Source organism: Haliotis rufescens, unplaced genomic scaffold (assembly GCF_023055435.1).
Source record: "Haliotis rufescens isolate VD_foot unplaced genomic scaffold, xgHalRufe1.0.p SCAF_3, whole genome shotgun sequence".
Taxonomy (NCBI): Eukaryota; Metazoa; Mollusca; class Gastropoda; order Lepetellida; family Haliotidae; genus Haliotis; species Haliotis rufescens.
In genome coordinates this window covers 26,417,409-26,444,278 of record NW_025964001.1, presented here as the reverse complement: position 1 = coordinate 26,444,278, position 26,870 = coordinate 26,417,409, and the positions used below count along the sequence as shown (strand labels likewise).

Sequence of the window (26,870 nt, the reverse complement as noted above, 5' to 3'; positions counted from 1 at the left end):
AGGTGAGGTGAGGTGAGGTGAGGTGAGGTGAAATTGGGTTGATCGTCGCTTTGAAGATAAATATTGCTATTTTATAGCGATGTGTGTGTGTGTGTATGCGCGTGTGCGCGCACGTCCCTGCGTGCGCGTGTGTCTGCTTGTACCAGTCCCGACTAATGCGTTTTCTGCGTCAGGAGGGGTAACAGCAATTGTAGTGTTAGGCCTAAGGAATCTATGAGTTCCTCTTCTGCAAATCGTCCAGTTCAAATCCACAGTTCCTCTTACAAGAAATTGCGTATGTTTCATCAGAAACTTCGACAAGAGAATATAGAAGACCGGAATTATCTCTGAATATAAGCTTAGATACGAAAGTTTGTTTTTATAAGTTGTTGGTGACTTCAGGTTTGCTTTGATATATCGTTGAGCTTCCGTACAGTTTGAATATAATCTCTGTACACTTCGTACACAGACCAGAATACTTTATAGACTTTTAATAACACGGCTGATGTGGTCCATAGAAATATAAGGGACAATCATATTACATCACAATTTACAATCTGAAACAGGATACTCGGACAATGGTGGTTATGAATACATGCCTGTCCGACTTGGGATTTATATAACCAGGTAAATGGCTGGCATAGGGGTTGTTTGTTTATAGCATTGTATTCACGCAGTGTTTGTCGCAGTAAACAGGCCACGTACTCATGCAAGTGGTATGTACATGTATGATAATAATAAAAATAATAATATTTGCGCAGGTAAATATATACAACTTACTGATACATGACAGTTATTGATGCATAACAAGCTCGATTCAGGTGCCTTTGGAAATATTTTGTATGCAGAAGCCAAGCTCTGTCTCATTTAAAATTTACCAACTTGTGACAATCAACGAAGAAAAACAACATTGTCTCCCTTCAAAAATGAATACCCTTAAACACAAACGATACCACATCTGAAAAATCCCCCCCCCCCCCCCCCACACACACACACACACAAATCACTATCCCCTATGGAATATAAATATCAAAAGTAGATAAATACAGAATAATAATCTTCAAGGTCGGTGTTATGGTAAACAAATCTAATAAAAAGGTTATTCTCAGAATTTTTAATTTGCTTGTAAACAATAAGAGCAATGCACATAATATAATTACCGGATACGCCTTCATAAGATGTATTCATTCGAAATACGTATGCATAATTGGGCTTTCCTTCAACTCTGCCAGCCCAAATCGAGCATGAAGATGTCATACTGCCACTTGCTGTTTGACAATAACAAATACCGTTGAAGAATCGTATACGTTCAGGTTTGTGTTGAGACAAGTTCGCTGCAATCAATGAGAAAAGCTCTCATTAGACTGACTGATCTTGTTGGTTTATGATGTCCAGAAAATGCCATTACCATGGTAACTCAATAAACAACCGATGCAGCTTTAGGAGAAAAAAGATGCATGATAATTATCCTTGGCTTAGGGGCAGGAGTCAATCTCATTAAAATCAGATCTTAGTTCTCGCTACCGCTAAACATAGCGAGAACTAAGATCTGATTTTAATGATATTGGGGCAGGAGTATTCTTTGATATAGAGCCATGCTTCCTGGACATATCTGTTGAACAATAATCCACAGTGCTGACTACAGATTGGTAATTGGTAGCTCTGTCATCTTCAGGGGTGTATATATATAATTGGAGAATATTAAGTTGTAATTTATCGATTTTTCGCAGTTGTTATACACTTGTATAGGTGGGGGGCACGGATGGTCCAGTCGTCTTAGGCGCCCGCACCTATGATCGGGTTCAAATCCCAGATTTGCTCTAAATATATTTCTTGGTTTGGTACTACTATACCGTGCTGTTAGGTTTCACTAAAGTGGGAAAAAGTCCAAGACCTGCATCGCTTCTTGCTTTCCTCACACGCTTCAGGGGCGGATCAATTGATATTCTAGGAGGAGGGTGTTGCAAGGTTTTTCTTTTAATATAGATGTCGAAAAAACGTTTGCATATCCCTTGTGACCACCGCAGTAGCACAATTCGTGTTGACGTTTACCACTTTGGGAAAGAATCATTCTATCTTTTCTATTTATCAAACTATATGATCTGTTGCATGGTTTGGAGGTACCAGTTGTATTTATAGTCACAAATAAATCAATTTTGACGATTTTCTGTGACAACTGGGTGGTGAGAAACTACAAATTTAAAATTCCAGGTTGAAAATAATATCGACGAGGATGGGATTCGAACCCACGCGGGGAGACCCCAATGGATTAGCAGTCCATCGCCTTAACCACTCGGCCACCTCGTCCTTATAAACGTTGGTCTGTCACAATTATAACTATCAACTTGTACACAGCTGTAAACGTTAACTGGATCAATGCTCTTGAAGTCGATAGCACGTGACACATTTTCCAAGCCACGTACAAGCTGAAACGAATATGTTCGACATGTACATGCATATATATATAGAAAGCTGAGCCAGCTTTGCTATGCACCGTAAGCTCTTCTGTACGACGTAACATGCTCATTCGTATAACTTATGTTCACTGATTAAAGGATAATACATATATGATGGCACTTCCTCGTTCCAAGGGGACTGGTCATTATGGGTGGTTGAGGTGGGTGTTGTTGGTGGACGATTGGTCTTAGGTCTGTATCATGTTTTATGTAACACCTTTACATTCCCCCAGTACCAACGTACCCCACCCCAATATGTGTAATATGTTTTCATTTGCCCCATCCCTCCCTATTATAAATGACCTGTCCCTAAATAATGCTCAAATTTACCCCCCCCCCCCCCCCCCCCACATACACATAGTTCACATAGTTGTGAGATATTTACCTCCTCCCATTCGCTGTCATTTTTTTCATGACATTTACAACCCCCCGCAAATAAAAAATAAATCATAATAAATAAATTATAATAAATAATAGCACCCCCACCCCCAACCCTCCCCCATAGTTATGATAAATTTAATGATAAAAAATATATATAATTTCTAGTTTGTGACATTTGACGCCCCATGATGTGTATTGGGTCAAAAATGTATGTTTGTTGTTTCCGTCACACTTATTATTCCAACTACATGGCGACGGTCTGTATATAATCAAGCCTGGACCAGACAATCAAGTGATTGACACCATAACCATACATGCAGCTCCACACAATTTAGGATACATTGCCATGCAATCAACAGAGTCACCGAGCATGACCACCCGGTCAAGTTAGTCACCTTTTACGATACGCATAGTTTGCTGGGAACCTATTGTACGTGTAAATAAATATACGGATAAACTTCGCAAATTCCAAACAAGCCGTAATTCCGCGATTAGTATATTCTTTACATTAGCCATGATCTTTTTCTAATTTTTAAAAAGAAAAATGTGAGTTACCTTGAACTCAAGTGGCGACGTCAACGTACACGTTTCCTATTGTTGGAACAACGTCACGTTTTATCGTGTGTGACGTCAAGAACAATGGACGACGTCATCTTCGATTATTTACCACAATGCTTTCTTATGACGTCAGCTCGCTATGGGCCTCTCGCAAAAGAGAAAGAATACAATGGAACAATTGGAACGAACTAGCCAAATCTACATAATGGAACAAATGTTGTCAGACTCAGTGAAAGTTTACTGAAAATATTTTCTCCTTTATCCTTGCCCATACGGGTAATACTATAAAGTGCTGCGAAATTATCACACATATAGACACATCGTTTGTCGTCATATATTGGTTAATCTATGGTTACAGATCTAAAATGGTAATGGTAATTTGAAATATAAGATTAATCATTCCATTGCACACATATACCCATTCGAAAACAATGCCTGATATTGTATATTAATACGACGCAGTGTACCTTCATGGTAAAATTAAAAATAGTTGATTTAGTTTTATATTTAAACCAAGGTTTTTTTTACCGCGAAAAGTAATTAAATCAAATCAAACTTGATTTGATGAGTGTCAGTTTATAGCTCTTGTTGTTTTGAAAATTCAGTAGCATTACTCAGTTTGCATTATGTGTCGCAATCGACTATGTGACAGTTCCAGGAAACAACATACTAACTTAATTACTTCTGTCAGTGCCACACCCCTTTTACTAGCGGTATTTTTTTAATAGAAAGTTCAAAGAGTAAAATGATAACATACTATTTTCTAAACAACGTATCTTAATTTATAACACCGTACGGCCATTACAACAAGCTTTGGTGAACTGTTTTTAAATATATTTATTAAATATATATCTTATTTTCAAAATATCACAATGATATAACAGTGACATCGTTTGAATACACATCCTATTGAATATAAGCCATCGATCATTCCATATTATATATTTATGAACAGTTAATTTATTCTCACTACAAAATGTTTAACTGATTTTCATTATGTTGTTCGACTACTACATATAATACGCTTAAATGAATTACACTCGTATAGAAAGGATTTTGAGAACTATCAACAAGTAGTCCAATGTGATTCGCGTGACAACTGCGTGAAAGACGTGATATCCGGGAGTTTTGGGGGAACTAGTACCAACCTTACGTGGCTAACAAACTGTCATGGCGGAGACCGAAGGACTTGTCAACGGTGTCGAATCACTGTCTGTGAGCGACTCGCCGCGTCCAGATTCTAATGACAATAACTGTGGTGATGAATATCATGTCAAGTGGGGATTTTCCTTGGAGGAACTCTACAAGATCGCCCTTAAGTTCTACAAAGGTAATATCAACATGTGCATGGCAAATGTCACTCGTATTCACTTCGCACCTCGCCGCTTTTCTAGCTCTGTGGTTGAGGCCAATCAATCTAAAAACCTCAAATCCGATTTCGGAGTAAACATTCATCAAAACGCCTAGCGTATTTCGAATATCTCCACACTGTATGCATCAAATGTCGTGCTATTAACCATGAGTACCAGCTGATTAGCCAGCCTACTGTTAACTTGTGCAACATGTCCAGTGATGTCATAAGTTTACTCAGAATAGCCTTTTGCCCAATACAATTTATTACCGTGCACAAGCCGGATGCAAAAGTAAGAAATGAAAAGAAACCAAGGCCATACCACCAAAGAGTTCTAACCAATTAATGTGAACACTCAACGATAGAAACTAACTGTTTTAGTCCACTATTTCTTATAATGATAACATAGCAAAACCCTTATAGGCCTAATGACAAATTTCTACTAGTCCTTATGATTCTTAACTATTAGGCAGTTTGGCAAGGACAAAAGGAGTAGTGCCAATGTCTAATGCTGGCAATGTACGATGTTAAAACACAGTAAGTTTCTCTCGTAAATGTGAAGAGAAAAAGTATTCAAATTGTCTGATTGTGCCATGTGCTGATGTACACCATGGACACTGAACTTGCTGAAGTTATGTAATGTTTATGATGCTTTGACCATGGTGACATGTTTGAGGAAATAACACCATGACCAGCTTGCTTATATGTGTCATATGCATCATAATACATAACATTAAACAGAGTGTGCCAGTGCAAGAAGTTAGTAATTGTCGCCTGTCTTGTGTGCAACATGTGCATTGCTTGTGTTGGCGGCTGTTGCCATGGTTACTGAGGACCATTATCATTTGCAATTGCTCAGATTTTGTTTTTACTTCAGTAATCTTTTAAGGCAATTACGCCTATACACAAGTGATCAAGTATATACATGTAATCATGGTAATGTATTAGATCGATTGTATACATTTGTAACTTGTCAAACATAGTACATATTCTGCATGTGATGCAACAGAGGTTACAGCACATGGTTTTCCTTGAACATGTAAAAGAAAGTCAGGCGAAACCGCATTATCAGTGGTTCATATTGGGAAAGGGAGGTCACTCTAATTTCAAACGGGAGCTATCTCCGTTGTTTTCGTATTTGCGAGTAATGGCGTCACCCACCATGCCCACACTGTACGTTGTTGGTCCAGCTATTAAATGCCCAGCTTATCCCTAAGGTAAAACGTATACGTAATTAAATGTTTGAATGCATTATATATTTATGTTTCCATCAGTACATCTTCTAAGATTGGTTTTGTGGTGATAACCATTTTCTAACATGTGGGCCCACATCTTTCCTGTCATCTATGGTGATCGAAACAAGTGGGCCCACATTTGTATTTCACCTAGCTTCGTTAGGTTGTTTCGTTAGTTCTGATAATCAATCCCTAAATGTGGGCAGACGTTCTTCCGTCATATTGATTGCAACAGGAGGGACCACATTTATTAATCGCAAAATTCTACTTAAATATTGATAATCATTTTCTCAAATGTGGGCCCACATTGTTCCCGTCATATATGGTGATCGAAACAAGTGGGCCCACATTTGTATATCGCCTAGTGGGTAGACGTTCTTCCGTCATAGTGATTGCAAAAGGAGGGACCACATTAAAAAATCGCTAGCTTCATTAGCTTGGCTTACTTATAACCATTTTCTAAAATGTGGGCCCACATTGTTCCCGTCTTATAGTGATCGAAACATGTGGGCCCACATTTTTAAATCGCTGGGTTTCATTAGGTTGACGAATTCATATAGGCTATTGGGCTCACGTTTGTCATTATGTGACATTTTATATTATTCATATTTTGTAATATTGATGGGAAATATCTTTATAAATCATTTAGTGTGACATTAATTCCATGAAAGGCACAAAAGTCTTTGAAGTTTGAATAACTGCGTCATAGCTGACTACACTAGTTTTACAAAAATAGCTACCAAGCAAGAAACTTAAATCTACTTCAAATTAAATTTACAGAGGCAATACCACTCATTCTACTTTTTCCAATATAACACATCAATCTAATCATAAGTGTTGGTGGCGATATAAGCCTGAAAATATGTCTACACTTGAATTGATCTCGGACATGATACAAGCCTCAAACGTTTCCGAGAGCTTGTTCCATAAAAGGAATAACTCATGAATATTAATGACCCCACGACCTAGTTTGGCGATGTTCGTAGAAGTGAGTTCTGCTGTATTGCCATCTTATTTGTACATTTTAATCCAATTATAAGTCATAATACTTATTTTAAATAGACAAATTATGAGTTCGTTATGCGGGTTTGTTTACGTAGTATATATTCTCAACAACAAGTGCGTTTAGTTTCGAATGTGGGCCCACCTCGAACTTTCGATTAGGCAAACGGAGTTAGCTCCCTTCTCGAACCACCGATAATGCGGTTTCGCCGAAAGTCATATTGTGAGGAGTACTTCATACATCTTTGTACATGTGTAGTTCAGTTAGATAATAGAAAACATTATATTCATGAATATCCAAATCATTCAGTTTCTAAAATTTTCCCTTACAACACTGTTTTATTTGTTATTTTGCTACATACGTTTGGGTACAGGTGGTGTTGTAGTCCAAAGGTAATCCAATTCATTTGACGAGTTGTGTCCCTTACCATTGTCAGTATCCGATAATCATGATAATTGTGCGAATAAATCCCAGAATTGACCTAAATAATAAGGTACTATGGTCCATGATGGTCAGCACCATACCCATACTTGTGGTTTTCACCATAGTGTCTTATGTCCATGTCTTGAGTCAGCATTGTCACTTCAGGCTCTCCTCTTGGATAATGCTGACATGTTTGAATTCAAAACTGTTTAACATGGTATAAACCCAGCTTGTTGACAACATTTTTCAATTGCAAAGTGTACCCGTGAAGATCTTGGGTTGAATAGATCTTCAGCAACCCATGCTTGCCATAAAGGGCGACAATGTTTGTCGTAAGAAGCGACTAACGGGATCAGGTGGTCAGGCTTGCTGACTTGGTTGATGCATGGATCGATGCTCATGATATCAATCACTAGATTGTCTGGTCCAGACTCGATTATTTATAGTCCCTGTCATATATACCTGGAATATTGCAACAAACAAACAAACAATTGCCAAGTGACGATTATTAGAAGTCAGCTGGTCATAATGGTTTGAATTTAGCATTGTTTAGATTGTAGACACATGGCAAGCAAGGTAAGTGGTGCTGATATTAAGGTAATTGTCTGGTTATGTGCTGTTAAACATGCTAAATAGACTGGTTAGATGTTTCCCTTATCATTGTGGGCAGTGGGGTACACTAGTGGTTAAGTTTTCGCTTGTCATGCGGGAAGCCAGGGTTCGATTCCCCACATGGGCACAATGTAATGTATGAAGCCCATTTCTGGTGTCCCCAACTGTGATATTGTTGGAATTTTGCTAAAAGCAGCGTAAAACCCAGCTCACTCACTTCTTATTGCAGAGAAAGAAGGAAAAGCCCTACAGGTGACTTACAGAGACAAACTGAGACTTGTGGCGTACACAAAACAGGTGTCGTTCGGCAAGTTCCGCAATGATGTGTCACCCGATGTTGGCTTCCTTGATGTAGTTGGTAATGACAGACGGTAAGTATTTCCAGTATTGGACTTTTTTATGTTGGAACTAGGCTCAGGCCAAATGTCAGCCCTTGTCTGTGACTTTAAGGTTAATTTATTGTGATTCTTACATGGCCGTCAATAGTGCATGATCCTATGATAGTGGCATACAGTTTAATGGGTTGAAATTAGCTTTATTGATTTCTGGTGTTCATTGATGGTGTTCAATATGATGCAGCTGTTATCACACACATGCTGTTGCTAGGCACAGGTTTCCAATACAAAATTTGTATTATGTCTTTTATAACACGCACTTGTCATGCTTATGACATGGGTTTTAAATACTTATTTGGGATTTTCTCAACAACAATGTTGAGATTCAAGTACAATTCTGTTGAGTGCCACAGTGAAATTTGGGACCTGCTGTTAGTGTTTTCTGATTCTGAAGAATCAGTGAGGGAATAGCAAGTGAATGACTGTCAGCAACACCTTACTTGTCATTCCGATCTGTTTGGAATTGTTTGACTCAGTTAATACAATAACTATTATCACATTGGTGACTGTCAAGATTTGTAATTGATGCTCTGATTGCACATTGTTGCAGTGTGGTTGAATTCACTGCATAATTCTTTTGCGTCATATCCTATTAAACAAACATACTTGTGGAAAATGGATCTGTCATGACTCATAACTTAGTGGATATTATCATAATTATGAAATATATGAATTCATTTCCTGCTGGGCCAGTCATCGATCACAAACATGCAAAATTGTATTTTTCAAAAAACTGATGAGAGAAATTGGAAATCAGTGGCATAACGTCAGTATAATTCAAACGTCAGTCGTCTACGTTGCCAGGGCAAAACAGAAATGTCCTGTCAGTAATTGAGATTGGAAGATATTGGGCAGATTGTGTTTGAAGAATTAGCTGGTTGGTTCTTTTGCATGTTTTTTATATGCTGTAACATGATTTCAAACTTGAATCTATCTGTTTAAGTTTTTAAAGCAAGATATAAACAACAGATAATTTGTTGGTAATCACCAGGATGTGGGCTATAATCACCAGACCGACAGACAAAAAACATAGACAAATGAGAGCAGAGTTATATCTCTGTAGAACTCCATGATGTAGGATAACTTGAAATGTGGTTCAATAAGGAGCTGTCAGAGTTGCCATTGGTGTCAATAAGCATGATCATGATGTGAGGTGAGGAGCTCCATTGTTACTGAACTTGACAAGAGGGAACGAGTGAGGATGCCCGGTTGGAATAGGCCCCAAAGTTCTATGCATGTTGTCGATGTAAGAAGCAATAGAGTGGATCAGTTGGTCATGTTTGGAGACATGGTTGATCATGTTGATTATGTGTCATTGTACCTCGACAACATAGGACTTTACTTACCATGCTCATGATATCAATCACTGGATTGTTTGGTCCAGACTTGATCATACACAGTTGCTGTCATATGCTGTAATGTTGCTAAGTGAGACGTTGAACAACAAAGAAACAATCAATAACCATGTTAACACAAGTGAAGTAAATGTCAGTGTTGTTGAATCAACAGCTCTTCACTTCATGTACATGTAGGCCCCTTGTTTCACAAAGTGATTGTATCACTACGACTGTAGTTTGTATAAGACTTATGTCAGTCCTTGAACCTAAGGAAACTGGTCTCAGGACTGACTCCATCATATGAACCAGTTGAAGAGAATGGGATACTTTGAAAGTAAAACAAGCATTCAGGATTTATGAAAATGGACTTTTGGTCATTTGGATATCAGATCCAGCATATTTGATTTCCGTCTGCCACCATGGCCACGGCAAGACCTTTTCATGTCATACAACAATAGAAACTAACATTTTTAGTCCACTTGTTCTTATACCGTATTCGAAGTATTTATTTCGAGTATAATGCGCACTCGTGTGTTATATGCACCCTTAATTATGGGCATTTAATTCTGGAAAAATATATCTTTCGTACATAAACATTTCAGGCTGTCAGCATAAACCACGAAATTTATCTTTCAACTCTGTTTTTTTTCCACCAAAATGACATTCTAATAAGAGCCCCTATTTCTAATTTTGAGAGCCCCCTGGGCGCTTATTACGTCGAATACGGCAATGGTAATATATAACAAAGTCCTTAAAAATGGCGAATTTCTACTAGTCCTTAATTCTTTAACTAGTTGGCAATTGAAAAGAACTAGTAGACTACATGTCGTCCTAATTTCAACCACTGTCATCATGGTCATACATATAATATAGGAAAATCGATGACTGCAGTTGATGTCATGCTAGAAGACGATGATAAAATGGATTTCTAATTCCAGGGTGGATATGTAATCTTTTGATGTAACAATCCGAGCACCAGATAAGCTTTACATGTATAACATGCAAGAAATAAATGACTATAACCTAATTAATTTTTGAGTTACTCTTGCACAAATATGCATGCAAACATTAAGAAACCGAATAGTGTCACAACTCAGTGTGTAGTCTGGTAATTACACAATTTATCCTTTCCAGCAGGTGTTCCTGTATGTTTTTAAAGGTCTTTATTGAATGTGAAGACAGGCATCGTGTACAGTCGTACATCTACTGCCCTGCAGTGATTCATGCAAAAGAGTGCCACAGCTTGTTTATCATGTTTGTTGCAACTTACACATCTATCACTGTTGTTTTCGTTATTGGCTTAACATGCTTATGTGACATGTGATACACACAGCACATGAACAGAGGCAAATTTGAAGCACCCTAAACATGTTAAACAGCATTTTAAGTAGAAATATATTTGAAAAAGGCCCCGACATTGGTTTACTAAATGCCCAATAGACTGGACCCTAGGGAGTAATTATTTTGAGTGCTGCACAATGGCCACCTGGGCTTCAGGATGATTGAATAGATATGGCCACTATAGACATGATTAACATGTCAGCTGTTCATTAACATGATGGCTGATGAGGTAAATCTCTGGATCATGTTGATGCACTTTGCATATCAGTGATAACTGATATAATTTATTATCTCCGCCAACAAGTGGGGTGGGGCATATAGGAATGAAGTTCATCTGTCCGTCCGTCCCTCCCGTCTTTCCATCCCGGGACAAATATTCTCAAAAACTATTTAAGTTAGAGAAATGAAATTTTACAAACTGATCTTAATAGTCATGACCTTAAATGAGTTAAAATATTTGTGTCTTTTATTATTTTTTTACTGAGTTATGGCCCTTGCCCCATGCTTTTCAAGTTGTGCATACTTTCCAAAAGAAATGATGTTATGTTTGTCATCCCCTATAGTCGGTGTTCATCACTAACACTGGTCTGCTGGTCCGAGTCTAGCATATTTTCCAAGGACCAGAAAAATAAGTAAATGCTGGTCCGGTGATCTAGTGTTGTTTTTTGGACAAACAAAGTAATTTAAGTTTGAGCGACTTTTGAAATCAGCAATAGATAAACTCTAAATTCTTAGCAAAAACAACAACCGAAACATTCTGCGTGCTAGTACTGCTACAGTGGTTAACTTCTTGGCTGGTTTCTCATTCTAACTGGAGACATGGATGGCCTAGTCATCTAAGGCGCTACGATTCGCTGTGCAGAGTTGCGTCCCTTGGGCACGCCAGAAACCTATGATTGTGGGTTTGAATCCCTGTTCGCTTCGATTATGTTTCTAGGTTTGTCAGCACCATACCCGTGCTCGTGGGTTTCACCGATGTGGTAAACGTCTGAGACCTGCATCACTTCCGTCTTTCCCCCCCCCCCACATTAAGCTGACATGCCGCAATATAACTGTAATGCTGTTAAAAGCGGCGTTAAACCCAACTCACTCACTCTAAGCAAAACCAGCAACCTAAACATTCTGCATCCTACAGTGGCTACCTTCTTGGCTGGTTACTCATTCTAACTGCACAAAGAAGTAAAACCTTTTGAAACCGTTTTTGGTCAGCGCCACTGTGTCTCATGGAGATCCAACAGGACCAGAAGTTTTTTGTATATGCTGGTCTGTTGGACCACTGACATATTGTAGTCAGTGTCAATCACTGTATGAACATTGATTTGTTTCAGCCCATGGACTTCAATATGATTATGATGGTACATCTCTATTTTGGTAAAATACTCTAGTCATAAGTTTCTTGTAACCATGGTAACCTGACTTCAGACCCTGAACCTTGTTGTTACATATGTAACCATAGTAACTAGCCATCAAGAAACTCATTAAAACATATTTTGAACAAAAACAAAGGTAATCAATATTTGCCTGGGAAACACGATTTAGTTTTGTTTGGGTATTGCCTGATTGTCCTGCAGACTAATATTTCCACTGCCTTGACTGTAGCACTGCCGTGAGCCAGTGGTGAGTATAGTTAGTGTATTGTGTCTCACAACAGCTGTCCTGACGATGTCTCCTGGTCACATGTCTCACCCTCCTGTTGTCCTTCTTCATCTCTTTCCGGTCTCCTCCTCTCTGTAATCGGTTGTTACAGTCAGCATGGTCAACAGGTGTTGTATTAGTTCATGTTGGAACTAAGGAGTTAGCACAGGTATCTACCTGGGTTATCTGTTTTAGGGTCCGGGGGACTAAAGCCTTTAATTGTATGGGTCCCAGGTTAAAAAAATGGACATCCAGAGCTCGGGGTCTTGAAGTAATGTAAACAATTGAATACAGTTCTCGCCCACATCATGAAGCTTTTGACTGTATTGTTTGATTTAAATGATTACATACCATGCATACTGAAATTTTAAGTGGTACCAAATTATGAAATAGCAGTTTGCAGCATTCGTTTTCAAGTATGCATACAATTTTTCCTCATCCCAGTGGATGCACTCTTCTGAGAGAAGTTGCGTTCGAGGAAGCCTCCTTTATGCTTCTGATGAAATAAGATCAAAGAGAAAAACATGTTACATTATCGTTTTGATATTTAATTTTGACAGTGTTGTAGGTATTGCCTTATACTACATGATATTGTTCATTTGAGAACGTAGTGTTGTCTATGTTGTTTTCACACAAAAATTAGCTGAACTGTCTGAACAGATCAAATATTGTTTTGAGAAAGCTGAAATCCATAGAATACTATACGATTGCTGTATAAGTTGTCATCTAGGCATCAGATGTTTGTGGATATTTTAAACTCATGCATTTTCGCCTTATAATCATGATTACTAGGGTATCAATTTTACATGTGCAATACACAATAATGATACAGCTATTTGTGAGTCATACAATTTATCGTATTTGTTTTTGAAATATTAATCTAATGTTTATGCAAACATGTGTCACTTATGCCAATTTGTAAATGCAGGGAAATGTTTTTTACTGGTTGTGGATTTAAAAGGAGTGGGGAGGGGGTGATTTAACCCCCTGAATCCCACCGTGGATCCACCACAGATAGAGTTATTGTTTGACAAAAGACTGCTTTAGGTTAGATAAGTGTGAATTTGGTATTTTTATTGTGGTATTGTCAGTTTTAGTTCATTTATTTGTTGTTAAATACGTTTATTTCATTCTTTGTTTGTGTCACTCTCTACTATATGGTAGTTGATGTTTTTTGGACAAGACCAGTAGAGTACGTCACTGCATGGAGTATATTATGTGGGCAGTATTAACTGACCCACCATCACCAGTGATCACTAGACAATACAATTTTAACGCACAACATTTATTGATATTGAAAAACAAGTTTAGCTTAAATAGCCGTGTGCTAATTGTTTGGCATAAAGAAAACAGATTTAATAATGTTTTGACAATGCTAAGCATCAATCTACACACATTTTACACAAGCATAACTGTCTCACAAAGTATTTTTTATTGTTTTAAACATCCATTTTGTTATGTCAGGATAGCATTTAACACCAGATTGTGTTCCCTAGTCTCTCCGTGTTGACATCAAACTGATCATCTTCATTCGGTCGTTCTTTCCTCGCTTTCCTCGCTGCTGTCAAGACTATTTGGACTTACCACAGGCTCAAAGTGATGTGGACGAATATGTGTAGGGTCATTGAGCGGAAATTCAACGTTTTCATTGATGGCATTGTCAGGTGAAGCCATGGAAAATGCTAGTGATCTACTAAACACTATACAGAGACAGTGATCATCTGTAAATCATATCACATAAATAAGAATAGGTTTTAATGTTTTTGTATACTTGTTTAATTATGCTTTATAAATGATTTAATCCCATATTTATAGTCTACTGTAAATCTCCTTTAAACTGTAAGGCCTGCAGGTCTACCATTGTCCATGTTGTCTACTACCTGCATTTGTGCTGCCTGCATGTACACTGTGCGGTCTGCGGATCTACTCTGCAACCTGCAGGTCTACTACCATGACTACAGTGCAACCTGCAAGTCTACTGTGCAACCTGCAGATCTACTACCATGACTACAGTGCAACCTGCAAGTCTGCTACCATGACTACAGTGCAACCTGCAAGTCTACTGTGCAACCTGCAAGTCTACTACCATGACTACAGTACAACCTGCAAGTCTACTATGCAAGCTGCAGATCTACCATGACTACAGTGCAACCTGCAGATTTACTACCAAGACTACAGTGCAGCCTGCAAGTCTACAGTGCAACCTGCAAGTCTACCATGCAAGCTGCAGATCTACCATGTCTACAGTGCAACCTGCAAGTCTACTGTGCAACCTGCAGATCTACTACCATGACTACAGTGCAACCTGCAAGTCTACCATGCAAGCTGCAGATCTACCATGTCTACAGTGCAACCTGCAAGTCTACTGTGCAACCTGCAGATTTACTACCATGACTTTAGTGCAACCTGCAGGTCTACTACCATGACTACAGTGCAACCTGCAAGTCTACTGTGCAACCTGCAAGTCTACTACCATGACTACAGTGCAACCTGCAAGTCTACTATGCAAGCTGCAGATCTACCATGACTACAGTGCAACCTGCAAGTCTACCATGCAAGCTGCAGATCTACCATGACTACAGTGCAACCTGCAGGTCTACTACCATGACTACAGTGCAACCTGCAAGTCTACTGTGCAACCTGCAGATCTACTACCATGACTACAGTGCAACCTGCAAGTCTGCTACCATGACTACAGTGCAACCTGCAAATCTACTGTGCAACCTGCAGATCTACTACCATGACTACAGGGCAACCTGCAAGTCTACTACCATGACTACAGTGCAACCGGAAAGTCTACTGTGCAAGCTGCAGATCTACCATGACTACAGTGCAACCTGCAGGTCTACTACCATGACTACAGTGCAACCTGCAAGTCTACTGTGCAACCTGCAGATCTACTACCATGATTACAGTGCAACCTGCAAGTCTACTGTGCAACCTGCAGACCACTACCATGACTACAGTGCAACCTGCAGATCTACTACCATGACTACAGTGCAACCTGCAAGTCTGCTACCATGACTACAGTGCAACCTGCAAATCTACTGTGCAACCTGCAGATCTACTACCATGACTACAGGGCAACCTGCAAGTCTACTACCATGACTACAGTGCAACCGGAAAGTCTACTGTGCAAGCTGCAGATCTACCATGACTACAGTGCAACCTGCAGGTCTACTACCATGACTACAGTGCAACCTGCCAGTCTACTGTGCAACCTGCAGATCTACTACCATGATTACAGTGCAACCTGCAAGTCTACTGTGCAACCTGCAGACCACTACCATGACTACAGTGCAACCTGCAGATCTGCTACCATGACTACAGTGCAACCTGCAAATCTACTGTGCAACCTGCAGATCTACTACCATGACTACAGTGCAACCTGCAGATCTACTACCATGACTACAGTGTAACCTGTATGACTGTTGTGCATCCCTGCAGGTCTACGAGCATGACAACTGCAGCCTGAAGGTCTACCTTACAGGCCTGCTGAGCAATTGGTAGGTCTACTTTGCAGTGTGCAAGGATCCTATCTGATTATGGTGAATGTTCACGCCTGGCCTACATGGCTTTGCAGCCAGATTTGTCTGTGACGACCTATTGGTAGTAACAAGTTATCAACACAGATGTTGCAGGGAAGTAGTCGTCATGTGACATTTGATAGTGGTATCCATGTGGACTTGTTGGTGACATATGATATTGGTATTCGTGTAGACTTGTTGATTGTCTAAAGCCATGCACATGGACAATAGACAAGTGAATGAGATGAAGCTGTTTAAAGTGGGAGAAGTTTTAACATATCAACATGATGAACAGCCAGCAGGGCATGTTACCATTACTTTAAGGCCCTGGTTGGTTTAACTGATTGAATAGCGACCTAAGAACATAGCAAGCAGTCTTAACGATGCTATATGTTCAACTGAAAATGACAATGAAACACTGTCTGGTGGAAAATAAGAATTGCATCTGTATATAGACTCGTCCTTGGTACCCCCAGTCATTGTACCCTGCGTTGTTACTAGTAACAATCTAGCAGTGTTTGGTGCAAGTAGGTTCTGTAAAACATTAGGGTTCTGCCCCAGTGAAGATCCCGGTTTGAATTGCAGCTTGTGCATGTTGTATAAAGCAAATAACGGGACTCGGTGGTAAGGTTCAGTGACTTGGTTAATGCATGTTATTGTATCCCAAATGCGTAGACTGATGCTCAGATAATTTATGCCATCATATAGGTGGAATATTGCTGAGTGGGTAATGAACAATGAGCAAAAAGGAAAAAAACATTTGTGTTATAACAAGAACCCCAGATGACTCACATGCTTAATTTTGAATAATGCATGCATGGCTTAGTACATGTAGTAAGTATTGCAATGGAAATGTGATAGCTTACAACGTATTTACAATACTATTGGAAAGGCCTACCACTGTTGAGTATCTGTATCTTCTACCAGGGCAGATTTCCCGGCTTTATCACGTTGTCAAGTGTAACTAACAGGTCCACCATTTTGGCCGTTCAGCATGTTCATTCGAATGCGAGGAATGTTGTTTCAGATTTAAGGGAGGCAGCTGTTTAACTTTTCTGCCATGTAAACTTGTATTCGTTCTGACGAAAAGAGAATTGTCAAGTAATGACTAGCATGACAAGTGGTGGTGATTATTTAAGAAATAAACAACGAGTGGGAGTTGTTTTTCACACAATAAAACACTGCAGGGAGAATAAACCATGAAGGCAACAGCCCCGAGTGGTGTACTCTTCCCGCAGTGTTTTATTTTACGATAATCAATGGCCATGAGTTGTTTCTTTTATATATGAGATTTCAGCATTATGTACAGCCTCTTTGTGGATGATGATAAAATGTACTAGCTTTAAAAATATTTACCTGTATATATAATGATGACTCCCTCAATAGAATCCGACCTCTGCAATGTCGGACAAGTACTTCTTATGCACAGGTGGGTATTTCCTGTATATTCTCACAATCCTCACGAAGATTACCAGTACTTTTTCTCCCAATACCAATTGTCATAGCTCTCCCGGTTTTGGATGAGATCGTTCGGCCATTGCGTTTATCTGGATTGCCCAGCTACATCTGTGGGGAACAACTCACTGGACACTTGCCTCTAAAAAGGATTGTCCTCCAATATACAATGGCATCTAGTTGCGAGGTCATCATGTTTGAATCTCCTGAAATGACGTCATGATGCAACAATGTTTTATCGTGAAAAAAAAACCCACAGTTCATTCTTCATTGTTCTTTGTGATTTATCGTGTTACTATCTATGAATTATGTTTGTAATTGTTTGACTTCAATCAAAACTGGGCGGTGGGGTAGCCTTGTAGTTTAAGTGTTTGCTCGTCAAGCCAAAGACCCGGGTTCGATTCCCCACATGGGTACAATATGTGAAGCCCATTTCTGATATCCCCTGCCATGCTATTGCTGAAATATTGCTAAAAGCGGTGTAAAACCATACTCACTCAATCAAAACTATAATGTTGATAGCCAATAGTATCAATTCAATATATGATTTATACTTATGATTGATGTATTTCCATCAGCCCACCATGAGGACAGAAAACGGCAGTGCTGCCATAGTTTTTGCTGTCACATGATATCTAATGCTCACACTGGTTATGATCCTGGGCAATGGTGGCCAAGTCGTCTTAAGGCGCTGCAATTTGCCGTGCAGAGTTACCAGATGCCTGTGATTGATTGAGGGTTCTAAAACAAGTTCTAAGTCCTAATTATGTCCTTTTCCCTTATCCTGACTTATACTCATGTTTTCAAACAGCCAGAGGAAAATAATTCTGTGTCAAATTTAGAAATTAATTGTTGAATATGATCGATGAATTGCAAAAGAAAGTGATCCAAGCCCAACTTTAAATCGAAAGGGCCAAGATGATGAAGGATGGCTTGGATTGGAGCACAAGAAAAATGCCACCAGCTAGCTGGGGCGAAAATAAAAAGTGATGAGTCTGACGGGTGGTCATGTGTTTCTGGGGTTCATACACGTGCGAGAGGTTCGTTTATGTGAGATGTTTTTTGTTCATTGGGAACACTGCTCAAGGCTTGCTGACTTCGTTGATGCATGTCTTCGTATCCCAATTGCGTAGATTGATGCTCATGATGTCAATCACATGATTGTCTGGTCCAGACTCGATTGTTTACAGACCGCTGTCATATAGCTGGAATATTGCTGAGTGCGGCGTTAGACAACAAACAAATCATCATACAACATGTACAATCCTTGCACACCATGCAGACATGTTAATTTTCTGTTTGAAGCAGCCTTAAGTTGAACTCACTCTGACACTAAGCATGATAAACTATATCATATGATATCATATACTATAGTATTATGTGTTTCTTCCAGGCAAGCCTGGCAAGCTCTCGGGGATATGTCCAAGGAGAGTGCTATGGAGGAGTTTGTAAAGTTCCTGGAAGGGTCGTGTAACCTGTTCAAGCCTTTTGTTGAGGCACACAAAGCAGAAAAAGAGGAAAAGCTGAGACAGCAGTAAGTCCCAGTACCAATGTCGAACCATTGTGATAGTGTCAGCATCACTTGACTACCATATTTTCTTGTGCTTATAAAGTTTTTGGGAAAAAATGCTGTTCTCTCTGATTCCATATATAGAGTGTGCAGTCAAAAACTATGTATTACTTCTGGTTACGCAGGAGATAGCAAACTTGGTCCGTGAAAAGGTGAAATTTGGGATGAAACATTACTGGACCATGTAGACATGGTGATTTGCAATTCAGTTTTATGCTGGGCATTGTTTTAAATTCAGGTACATAGCAGAATCCAAGACTTGGTTTTTGTTAAGCAACTTAAGGAACATCCTTTAGGTTTGACTCAGATGACATTATTGATATAGCATCTATGCCTTGATTCTGAACTCTGGGGATTTGGGGGTAGAATCAGTACCTAGCAGCCTATGCTGGTTTCCGAGTTAGAATAGATCTCTAGAAACCTATGCTGGTTGTAAGAGGTGACCAAATGGATTGGATTGTCAGACTCAGTTCATTGCATGTCATTGTACCTGGATGGTGTGAAACTTTGCTCATGATATCAATCACTGGATTGTCTGGTCCAGACTTGATTATCTACGGGATGCCTTCATATAGCTGGAATATGAGTTCGGCTTTAAACAACAAACTCACACATGCCATGATTCTGAAAGGGATAGAAAGTAGCGTGCTCCAATGTAACTGTGAAAAATTCCCTAAGAGACTTAGGAAGACATAGAGCATGTCTATTATGAAGATCATGGTAGCTCGAGATCATACTTGAATACTTGTACTATCCCCTGCTAACTTAAGAATGTAATTATCTTATGGGTCCATTTGGAAATATTTTATTCAGTTCTTTTGATGTTGTTGCAAAGTGACTTGTAGACATGACATATTAGCCATGACTTTGGATCCATTGGCCATGCAGCACTAGACAAGTGGTTGTTGTGAATTGTCATCATTTCGATATGACATGCTGTGACTGATTTCGTTGGCAGGCAAGAAGAGGAAGAGCGCCTGCGTCGCGAGGAAGAAGAGAGGAAGCAGCGGGAACTGGAGGAAGAGGCCCGGAAACAGCAGGAGGCAGAGAAACAGCGGCAGATAGAACAAGAGTAGGTCCCCAGTCTGTACGCCCCATGGGGAGTCTCGGATAGAATAGCTCCCCAGTCTGTATACCTGTGGGGTGTCCGGGATAGAGTAGGTCCCCAGTCTGTACGCCCCATGGGGAGTCCGGGATAGAGTAGGTTCCCAGTCTGTATGCCCCATGGGGAGTCTCGGATAGAATAGCTCCCCAGTCTGTATACCTGTGGGGTGTCCGGGATAGAGTAGGTCCCCAGTCTGTATGCCCCATGGGGAGTCTCGGATAGAATAGCTCCCCAGTCTGTATACCTGTGGGGTGTCCGGGATAGAGTAGGTCCCCAGTCTGTACGCCCCATGGGGAGTCTCGGATAGAACAGCTCCCCAGTCTGTATACCTGTGGGGTGTCCGGGATAGAGTAGGTCCCCAGTCTGTAAGCCCCGTGGGGAGTCCGGGATAGAGTAGGTTCCCAGTCTGGACCCATGGGGAATCCGGGATAGAGTAGGTCCCCAGTCTGTATACCTGTGGGGTGTCCGGGATAGAATAGGTCCCCAGTCTGTATGCCCCGTGGGGAGTCTGGGATAGAATAGATCCCCAGCCTGTATGCCCCGTGGGGAGTCTGGGATAGAATAGGTCCCCAGTCTGTATGCCCCGTGGGGAGTCTGGGATAGAATAGATCCCCAGCCTGTATGCCCCGTGGGGAGTCTGGGATAAAATAGGTCCCTTGTCTGTACACCAAGTGGGGAGTCCAGGATAGAATAGGTCCCTAGCCTGCACTCACTCACTCACTCACTCACTCACTCACTCACTCACTCACTCACTCACTCACTCACTCACTCACTCACTCACTCACTCACTCACTCACTCACTCACTCACTCACTCACTCACTCACTCACTCAAATGGGGTTGTATCAGCTTGATCAATATATTAAACACACAATAGCATGATAGGATCCTTAGCGAGTATTTGTTCAACTCTCGGTGAACAAATAAAACATCCGGTTGCTGTTTTAGGGTCAGTTTGTGGAAATTTATAAGGTTGAGCTGACCTACATAGTTTGCAATCAGTGATGGTAAATATCAAAGCTTTTAATGTTACATCTGTTAGGGGGCATTGATTGAAACACAAGACATGTGTAAATGGTGACAGAAACTGATTACTTTAAAGTCACAAGATGTAAATAAAAATCCTGTTAACCATCAGTGCATGCAATTGTTGTGCAGCCTCTTGAAGGGTGCATGAATGGTCGATATGCACAGTTGGTTTTAGAATTGACTTCAATATTTTTTGCGTTTATGGAGGTATAAATGTAAAAATCAATGTGCACATTACCATGATTACCAGTTTTTACGTTTAGCATGTTTAGAACTCAATAAACGCAATAAAAAAATATTGAAGTTAATTCTTATAAATAAATATGTCAACAATAATAACTTAACAGACTGCTTGTTTAATCATTAACACAAAAAACTGGAGACAACAGTAAAAAAATCGGTGACATCATTCAGCGGAGTGGTTAGCCAATCAAATGCCTAGTAATCACTTGCACTATATTAATTTCTACTTGTACATGGTATATGTATTTGTATTGCATACCAGTGTGACAATTTCCGCCATGATATTTATGAATGGACTTTGATATTAATTTACATTCACTCCCTATTTTGTAGTATTGATGTAGTCGATTGTCTTCAGGAGAGGTTTCTCTTTGTTTCAGAATGCAGATCCGCTCTGCATTGAACCAGCAGACAGCTGCACAGTTTCGACAGTATGCAGAGCAGCAGTACCCAGGGAACACACAGATGGTCAGTCCCTGCCCAGCATGCTGTACTCTTAATCCCAGCCCAGCACACTGTACTCTCAGTCCCTGCCCAGCATGCTGTACTCTTAATCCCAGCCCAGCATGCTGTACTCTCAGTCCCTGCCCAGCATGCTGTACTCTCAGTCCCTGCCCAGCATGCTGTACTCTTAATCCCAGCCCAGCACACTGTACTCTCAGTCCCAGCCCAGCACACTGTCCTCTCAGTCCCAGCCCAGCACACTGTCCTCTCAGTCCTAGCCCAGCACACTGTACTCTCAGTCCCAGCCCAGCATTCTGTACTCTCAGTCCCAGCCCAGCACACTGTCCTCTCAGTCCAAGCCCAGCACACTGTCCTCTCAGTCCCAGCCCAGCACACTGTCCTCTCAGTCCCAGCCAAGCATTCTGTACTCTCAGTCCCAGCCCAGTACACTGTACTCTCAGTCCCAGCCCAGCACACTGTACTCTCAGTCTTAGCCCAGCACGCTGTACTCTCAGTCTTAGCCCAGCACGCTGTACTCTCAGTCTTAGCCCACCACGCTGTACTCTCAGTCCCAGCCCAGCACACTGTACTCTCAGTCCCAGCCCAGCACACTGTACTCTCAGTCCCAGCCCAGCACACTGTACTCTCAGTCCCAGCCCAGCACACTGTACTCTCAGTCTTAGCCCACCACGCTGTACTCTCAGTCCCAGCCCAGCACACTGTACTCTCAGTCCCAGCCCAGCACGCTGTACTCTCAGTCTTAGCCCAGCACGCTGTACTCTCAGTCCCAGCCCAGCACACTGTACTCTCAGTCCCAGCCCAGCACACTGTACTCTCAGTCCCAGCCCAGCACGCTGTACTCTCAGTCTTAGCCCAGCACGCTGTACTCTCAGTCTTAGCCCACCACGCTGTACTCACAGTCTTAGCCCAGCACACTGTACTCTCAGTCCCAGCCCAGCACACTGTACTCTCAGTCTTAGCCCAGCACGCTGTACTCTCAGTCTTAGCCCAGCACGCTGTACTCTCAGTCTTAGCCCAGCACGCTGTACTCTCAGTCTTAGCCCAGCACGCTGTACTCTCAGTCTTAGCCCAGCACGCTGTACTCTCAGTCTTAGCCCAGCACGCTGTACTCTCAGTCCTAGCCCACCACGCTGTACTCTCAGTCTTAGCCCAGCACACTGTACTCTCAGTCCCAGCCCAGCACACTGTACTCTCAGTCCCAGCCCAGCACACTGTCCTCTCAGTCCCAGCCCAGCACACTGTCCTCTCAGTCCCAGCCCAGCACACTGTCCTCTTAATCCCAGCCCAGCACACTGTCCTCTCAGTCCCAGCCCAGCACACTGTCCTCTCAGTCCCAGCCCAGCACACTGTCCTCTCAGTCCCAGCCCAGCACACTGTCCTCTCAGTCCCAGCCCAGTACACTGTCCTCTCAGTCCCAGCCCAGCACACTGTACTCTCAGTCCCAGCCCAGCACACTGTACTCTCAGTCCCAGCCCAGCATTCTGTACTCTCAGTCCCAGCCCAGCATTCTGTACTCTCAGTCTTAGCCCAGCACACTGTACTCTCAGTCCCAGCCCAGCACACTGTACTCTCAGTCCTAGCCCAGCACACTGTACTCTCAGTCCCAGCCGAGCATTCTGTACTCTCAGCCCCAGCCCAGCACACTGTACTCCCAGCCCCAGCCCAGCACACTGTACTCTCAGTCCCAGCCCAGCACACTGTACTCTCAGCCCCAGCCCAGCACACTGTACTCTCAGTCCTAGCCCAGCACACTGTACTCTCAGTCCCCAGCCCAGCACACTGTACTCTCAGTCCCCAGCCCAGCACACTGTACTCCCAGCCCCAGCCCAGCATTCTGTACTCTCAGCCCCAGCCCAGCACACTGTACTCCCAGCCCCAGCCCAGCATTCTGTACTCCCAGCCCCAGCCCAGCATCCTGTACTCTCAGTCCCAGCCCAAAATTGGAGCATTGAGCAAATCATTCTGTACAGTTTTAAAAACATAGTTGTTGTCCAATATTTTAAACCAAGGTTGCAAGATACAAAGTTACCCAATGCTTTATGTCATATAGGAGAAACATCAAAACATGTAGGTTTGCACTATGTGCGGGCCCCTCTTCACAGCTGTATGTTTTGGAAAATAAGTGGCCACTGTACTCAAGAAAACATGATATACAGTATTAGTAATAACTAATATTATGGCTTCGTGCAGATGACCTGTATTTCATGGACCAGTGCATTTAAAGATCAATGTTTTCCCAAATTGCCTGCCAAGGGCATTTTGTTTGGAATTGTTGCTAACTCCCTGGTGTGTTACCCTGGTTACATTTGCCCTCTCTGTCGTGTGTGCAGCAGGAGGAGCTGATCAGGCAGCTGCAGGAGCAGCACTTCCAGCAGTACATGCAGCAGGTGTACCAGCAGCAGCTCATGCACCAGCAGCAGCAGCTACAGCAGATGCACGCCTCCTCCAACAACAACAGCAGCACCACCACCCTGCCTCAGCCCGCCACGCCCCAGCAGCTCAACTCCTACCCACAGCAGAGCGTGGACGTTGTGCACAGGGAGGGCCAGGCCCTGGAGAATGGCCAGACGGATGGAGCAGAAGGTGAGGGGACCTATACCGGTCATTGTGACACATAGTTGTAGATGTTGATGGTATTGACCTCATTGTGGAGTCCATGGGAATTGGTCCCTGGCAAGCTATGCTGATCATAGAGGTGACCAGATGCATTGGGTTGTCAGATGGTTGATTGTGTGTCATTGTACCCGACAGCGAGGATCGTTGCTCACAATATTAGTCACTAGATTGTCTTGATTGTCCAGACTCCATTATTTACAGGCTGACGTCATATAGCTGGAAAATTGCTTTGTCCAGCGTTAAACAACAAACACGGCTTTAAAAGTTCTTGTGTTTGTGCCGTCATGATAACTGTCACAAGTTCTTTTCAGTTAATATTGTTGTTACTCTCTTATAAAGATTTTTCAGTTTGAAAATGACAATTGTTCTGTTTTTTGCTGATAATCTATTGTGATGAATTTGATACTTTTCATAAAAAACAAAAAAATCATGTCATTGATTATCAAATGAATAGCTCTTACAATGCTAGCAGATGTGGTCATTAAACAATCATCAAGTCTGTTGTGTACATGGAGGAAAAGGGTAGATAATGTTACCATGGTTACACTGAGATGGTTTGCCCACAGATGGTTCTTGTAGAGAAAGTGTTCTATGAAGATTGAAATGGTTCGCATCCGATATTTCAGAATCTATTGCTCCATCTTTGCCTCATATTATGCCTGCATCAATGTGGACCCGTAAAGATTTGAAGCAGTTTAAGGGAAGTGTTGGAAAGTGCAAAGAAAATGTGATCAAAATAGGTTCCCTGGCAACAGCCACGGTGAGTTGAATGTTGGCTGGTTGGTCTCACACTGCAGTCAACACATGGGGGAAGATGGGCAGCTGTCAGAACATCAGGCTCTGAGTTAGCATGGGATATTTCACAACTGAGTGTTATCATGAAAGGCAGACCTGTGCCAGATTTAATAACGAGAGTTATCTCCCTTATACCATCACCACCCAAGCTCCTTCCCAGCGCGTGACACCTTCGTTACACTCTCGGTAACATCGCTGCCACCAGTGTGGGCGCGGCCATTACAAGAATCTTGAAATTTGCCCTCCAACCCCATATGTAGTAACGTTTATACTTCTTTTTATGTCTTTGGGAATGTCATCATATTTCAATTTGAAAAGGTTTACGACTGACCATGTTTTCCAGACGAATTTACTTTGTTGTTTTGATAATCAGATTGGTTCGAGATTGCAGACTAACGGAAAATCAACCAACTTCTCCCTTACATTCTTACTATATCAATAACACGATAGTTTTAATGAAACAGAAATTCAAATTGACAAACGAAGAAAGTTATTTAGCAGCGATAAGTGTATTCGGCGTCACGACAGTGGTCGCTTGTTTGTAAACATAACGGTCATTCGTTTGCAAGTTCAACTCCAAGCATGGTTGTGGCCACCTTTTAACAGTGGGGAGTTTTGACTGGTGGCAGCGATAGTATAGAGAGCTCCGCTAACGGGCCATCGCTGTGAGGAGCCTGATCACCACCCTGGCCCAGTGTTGGAAATTGGCACAAGTCCTGTAGTCCTTGACAAACTGCCCAATAGTTAAGGTATCATAAGGACAAGTAGAAATTTCCTCTTGTTTAAGGGTTTTGCTATATGTTATCATCATAAGGACTAGTGGACTAAAACTGTTAGTTTCTACCACTACAGTGGCCTCTTTAACATGTTTTACTTGGGCAGTCTGTGACACAAACGTTTGATCCTGCTAGCCCGAACAATACTCAAAGCATCCCTTTTAGTAGAGTTTGGTGTATCATGTGGACCATTATAAGCAGAGCTTACTAAACCGAATAGTATTTTACTAGTCTTGGGCTTTGGACAAGTTGCTAAAGACGCAGACTGCTGTTTTTGTGTATGCTAATGGTGGTCACCCCCTTCCCCATTTTGAGTATAGCATATGGACCCCAATAGCAAAAATGCCTTCTTGTTATTGAAATTCTTGTGTATCATTCACAATGTTGTCCTCTGACTGTTAAGATTAAAAAAATGTAAAAAAGTGAACTCTCCACTTTAATTAGGCCTCTCTTGTAAAAGGCTCCTAATATTATGCCTTATAAGTTTTGTTTCTGTGTCAGGTAGGAACCAAGGTCTTTCACCTACATTCCGGTGTATTCTTATTGTACACTGGAGCCTGATTGTTTCATAGCTGCCCAACTTC

At 41.4% G+C, this 26,870-nt stretch overlaps 1 protein-coding gene and 1 non-coding gene across 2 annotated transcripts in view; one reads left to right on the top strand and one right to left on the bottom strand.

Moving 5' to 3' along the window:
* Positions 1-2,204: 2,204 nt before the first annotated feature.
* On the bottom strand, positions 2,205-2,286 carry Trnas-gcu. The gene has a single exon. It is a non-coding gene; the product is annotated as a tRNA-Ser (tRNA).
* A 2,225-nt stretch (positions 2,287-4,511) lies between these two features.
* The window catches only part of LOC124144801 (Golgi resident protein GCP60-like), a 32,339-nt gene continuing 9,980 nt past the window's right edge, over positions 4,512-26,870 (top strand). Inside the window, exons 1-6 of the mRNA XM_046514372.2 lie at positions 4,512-4,704; positions 8,228-8,369; positions 19,082-19,222; positions 20,217-20,330; positions 22,015-22,102; positions 24,430-24,682. Coding sequence (XP_046370328.1) covers positions 4,545-4,704; positions 8,228-8,369; positions 19,082-19,222; positions 20,217-20,330; positions 22,015-22,102; positions 24,430-24,682 — 898 coding nt within the window. The 5' untranslated portion in view covers positions 4,512-4,544. The remainder of the gene's footprint in view (positions 4,705-8,227; positions 8,370-19,081; positions 19,223-20,216; positions 20,331-22,014; positions 22,103-24,429; positions 24,683-26,870) is intronic.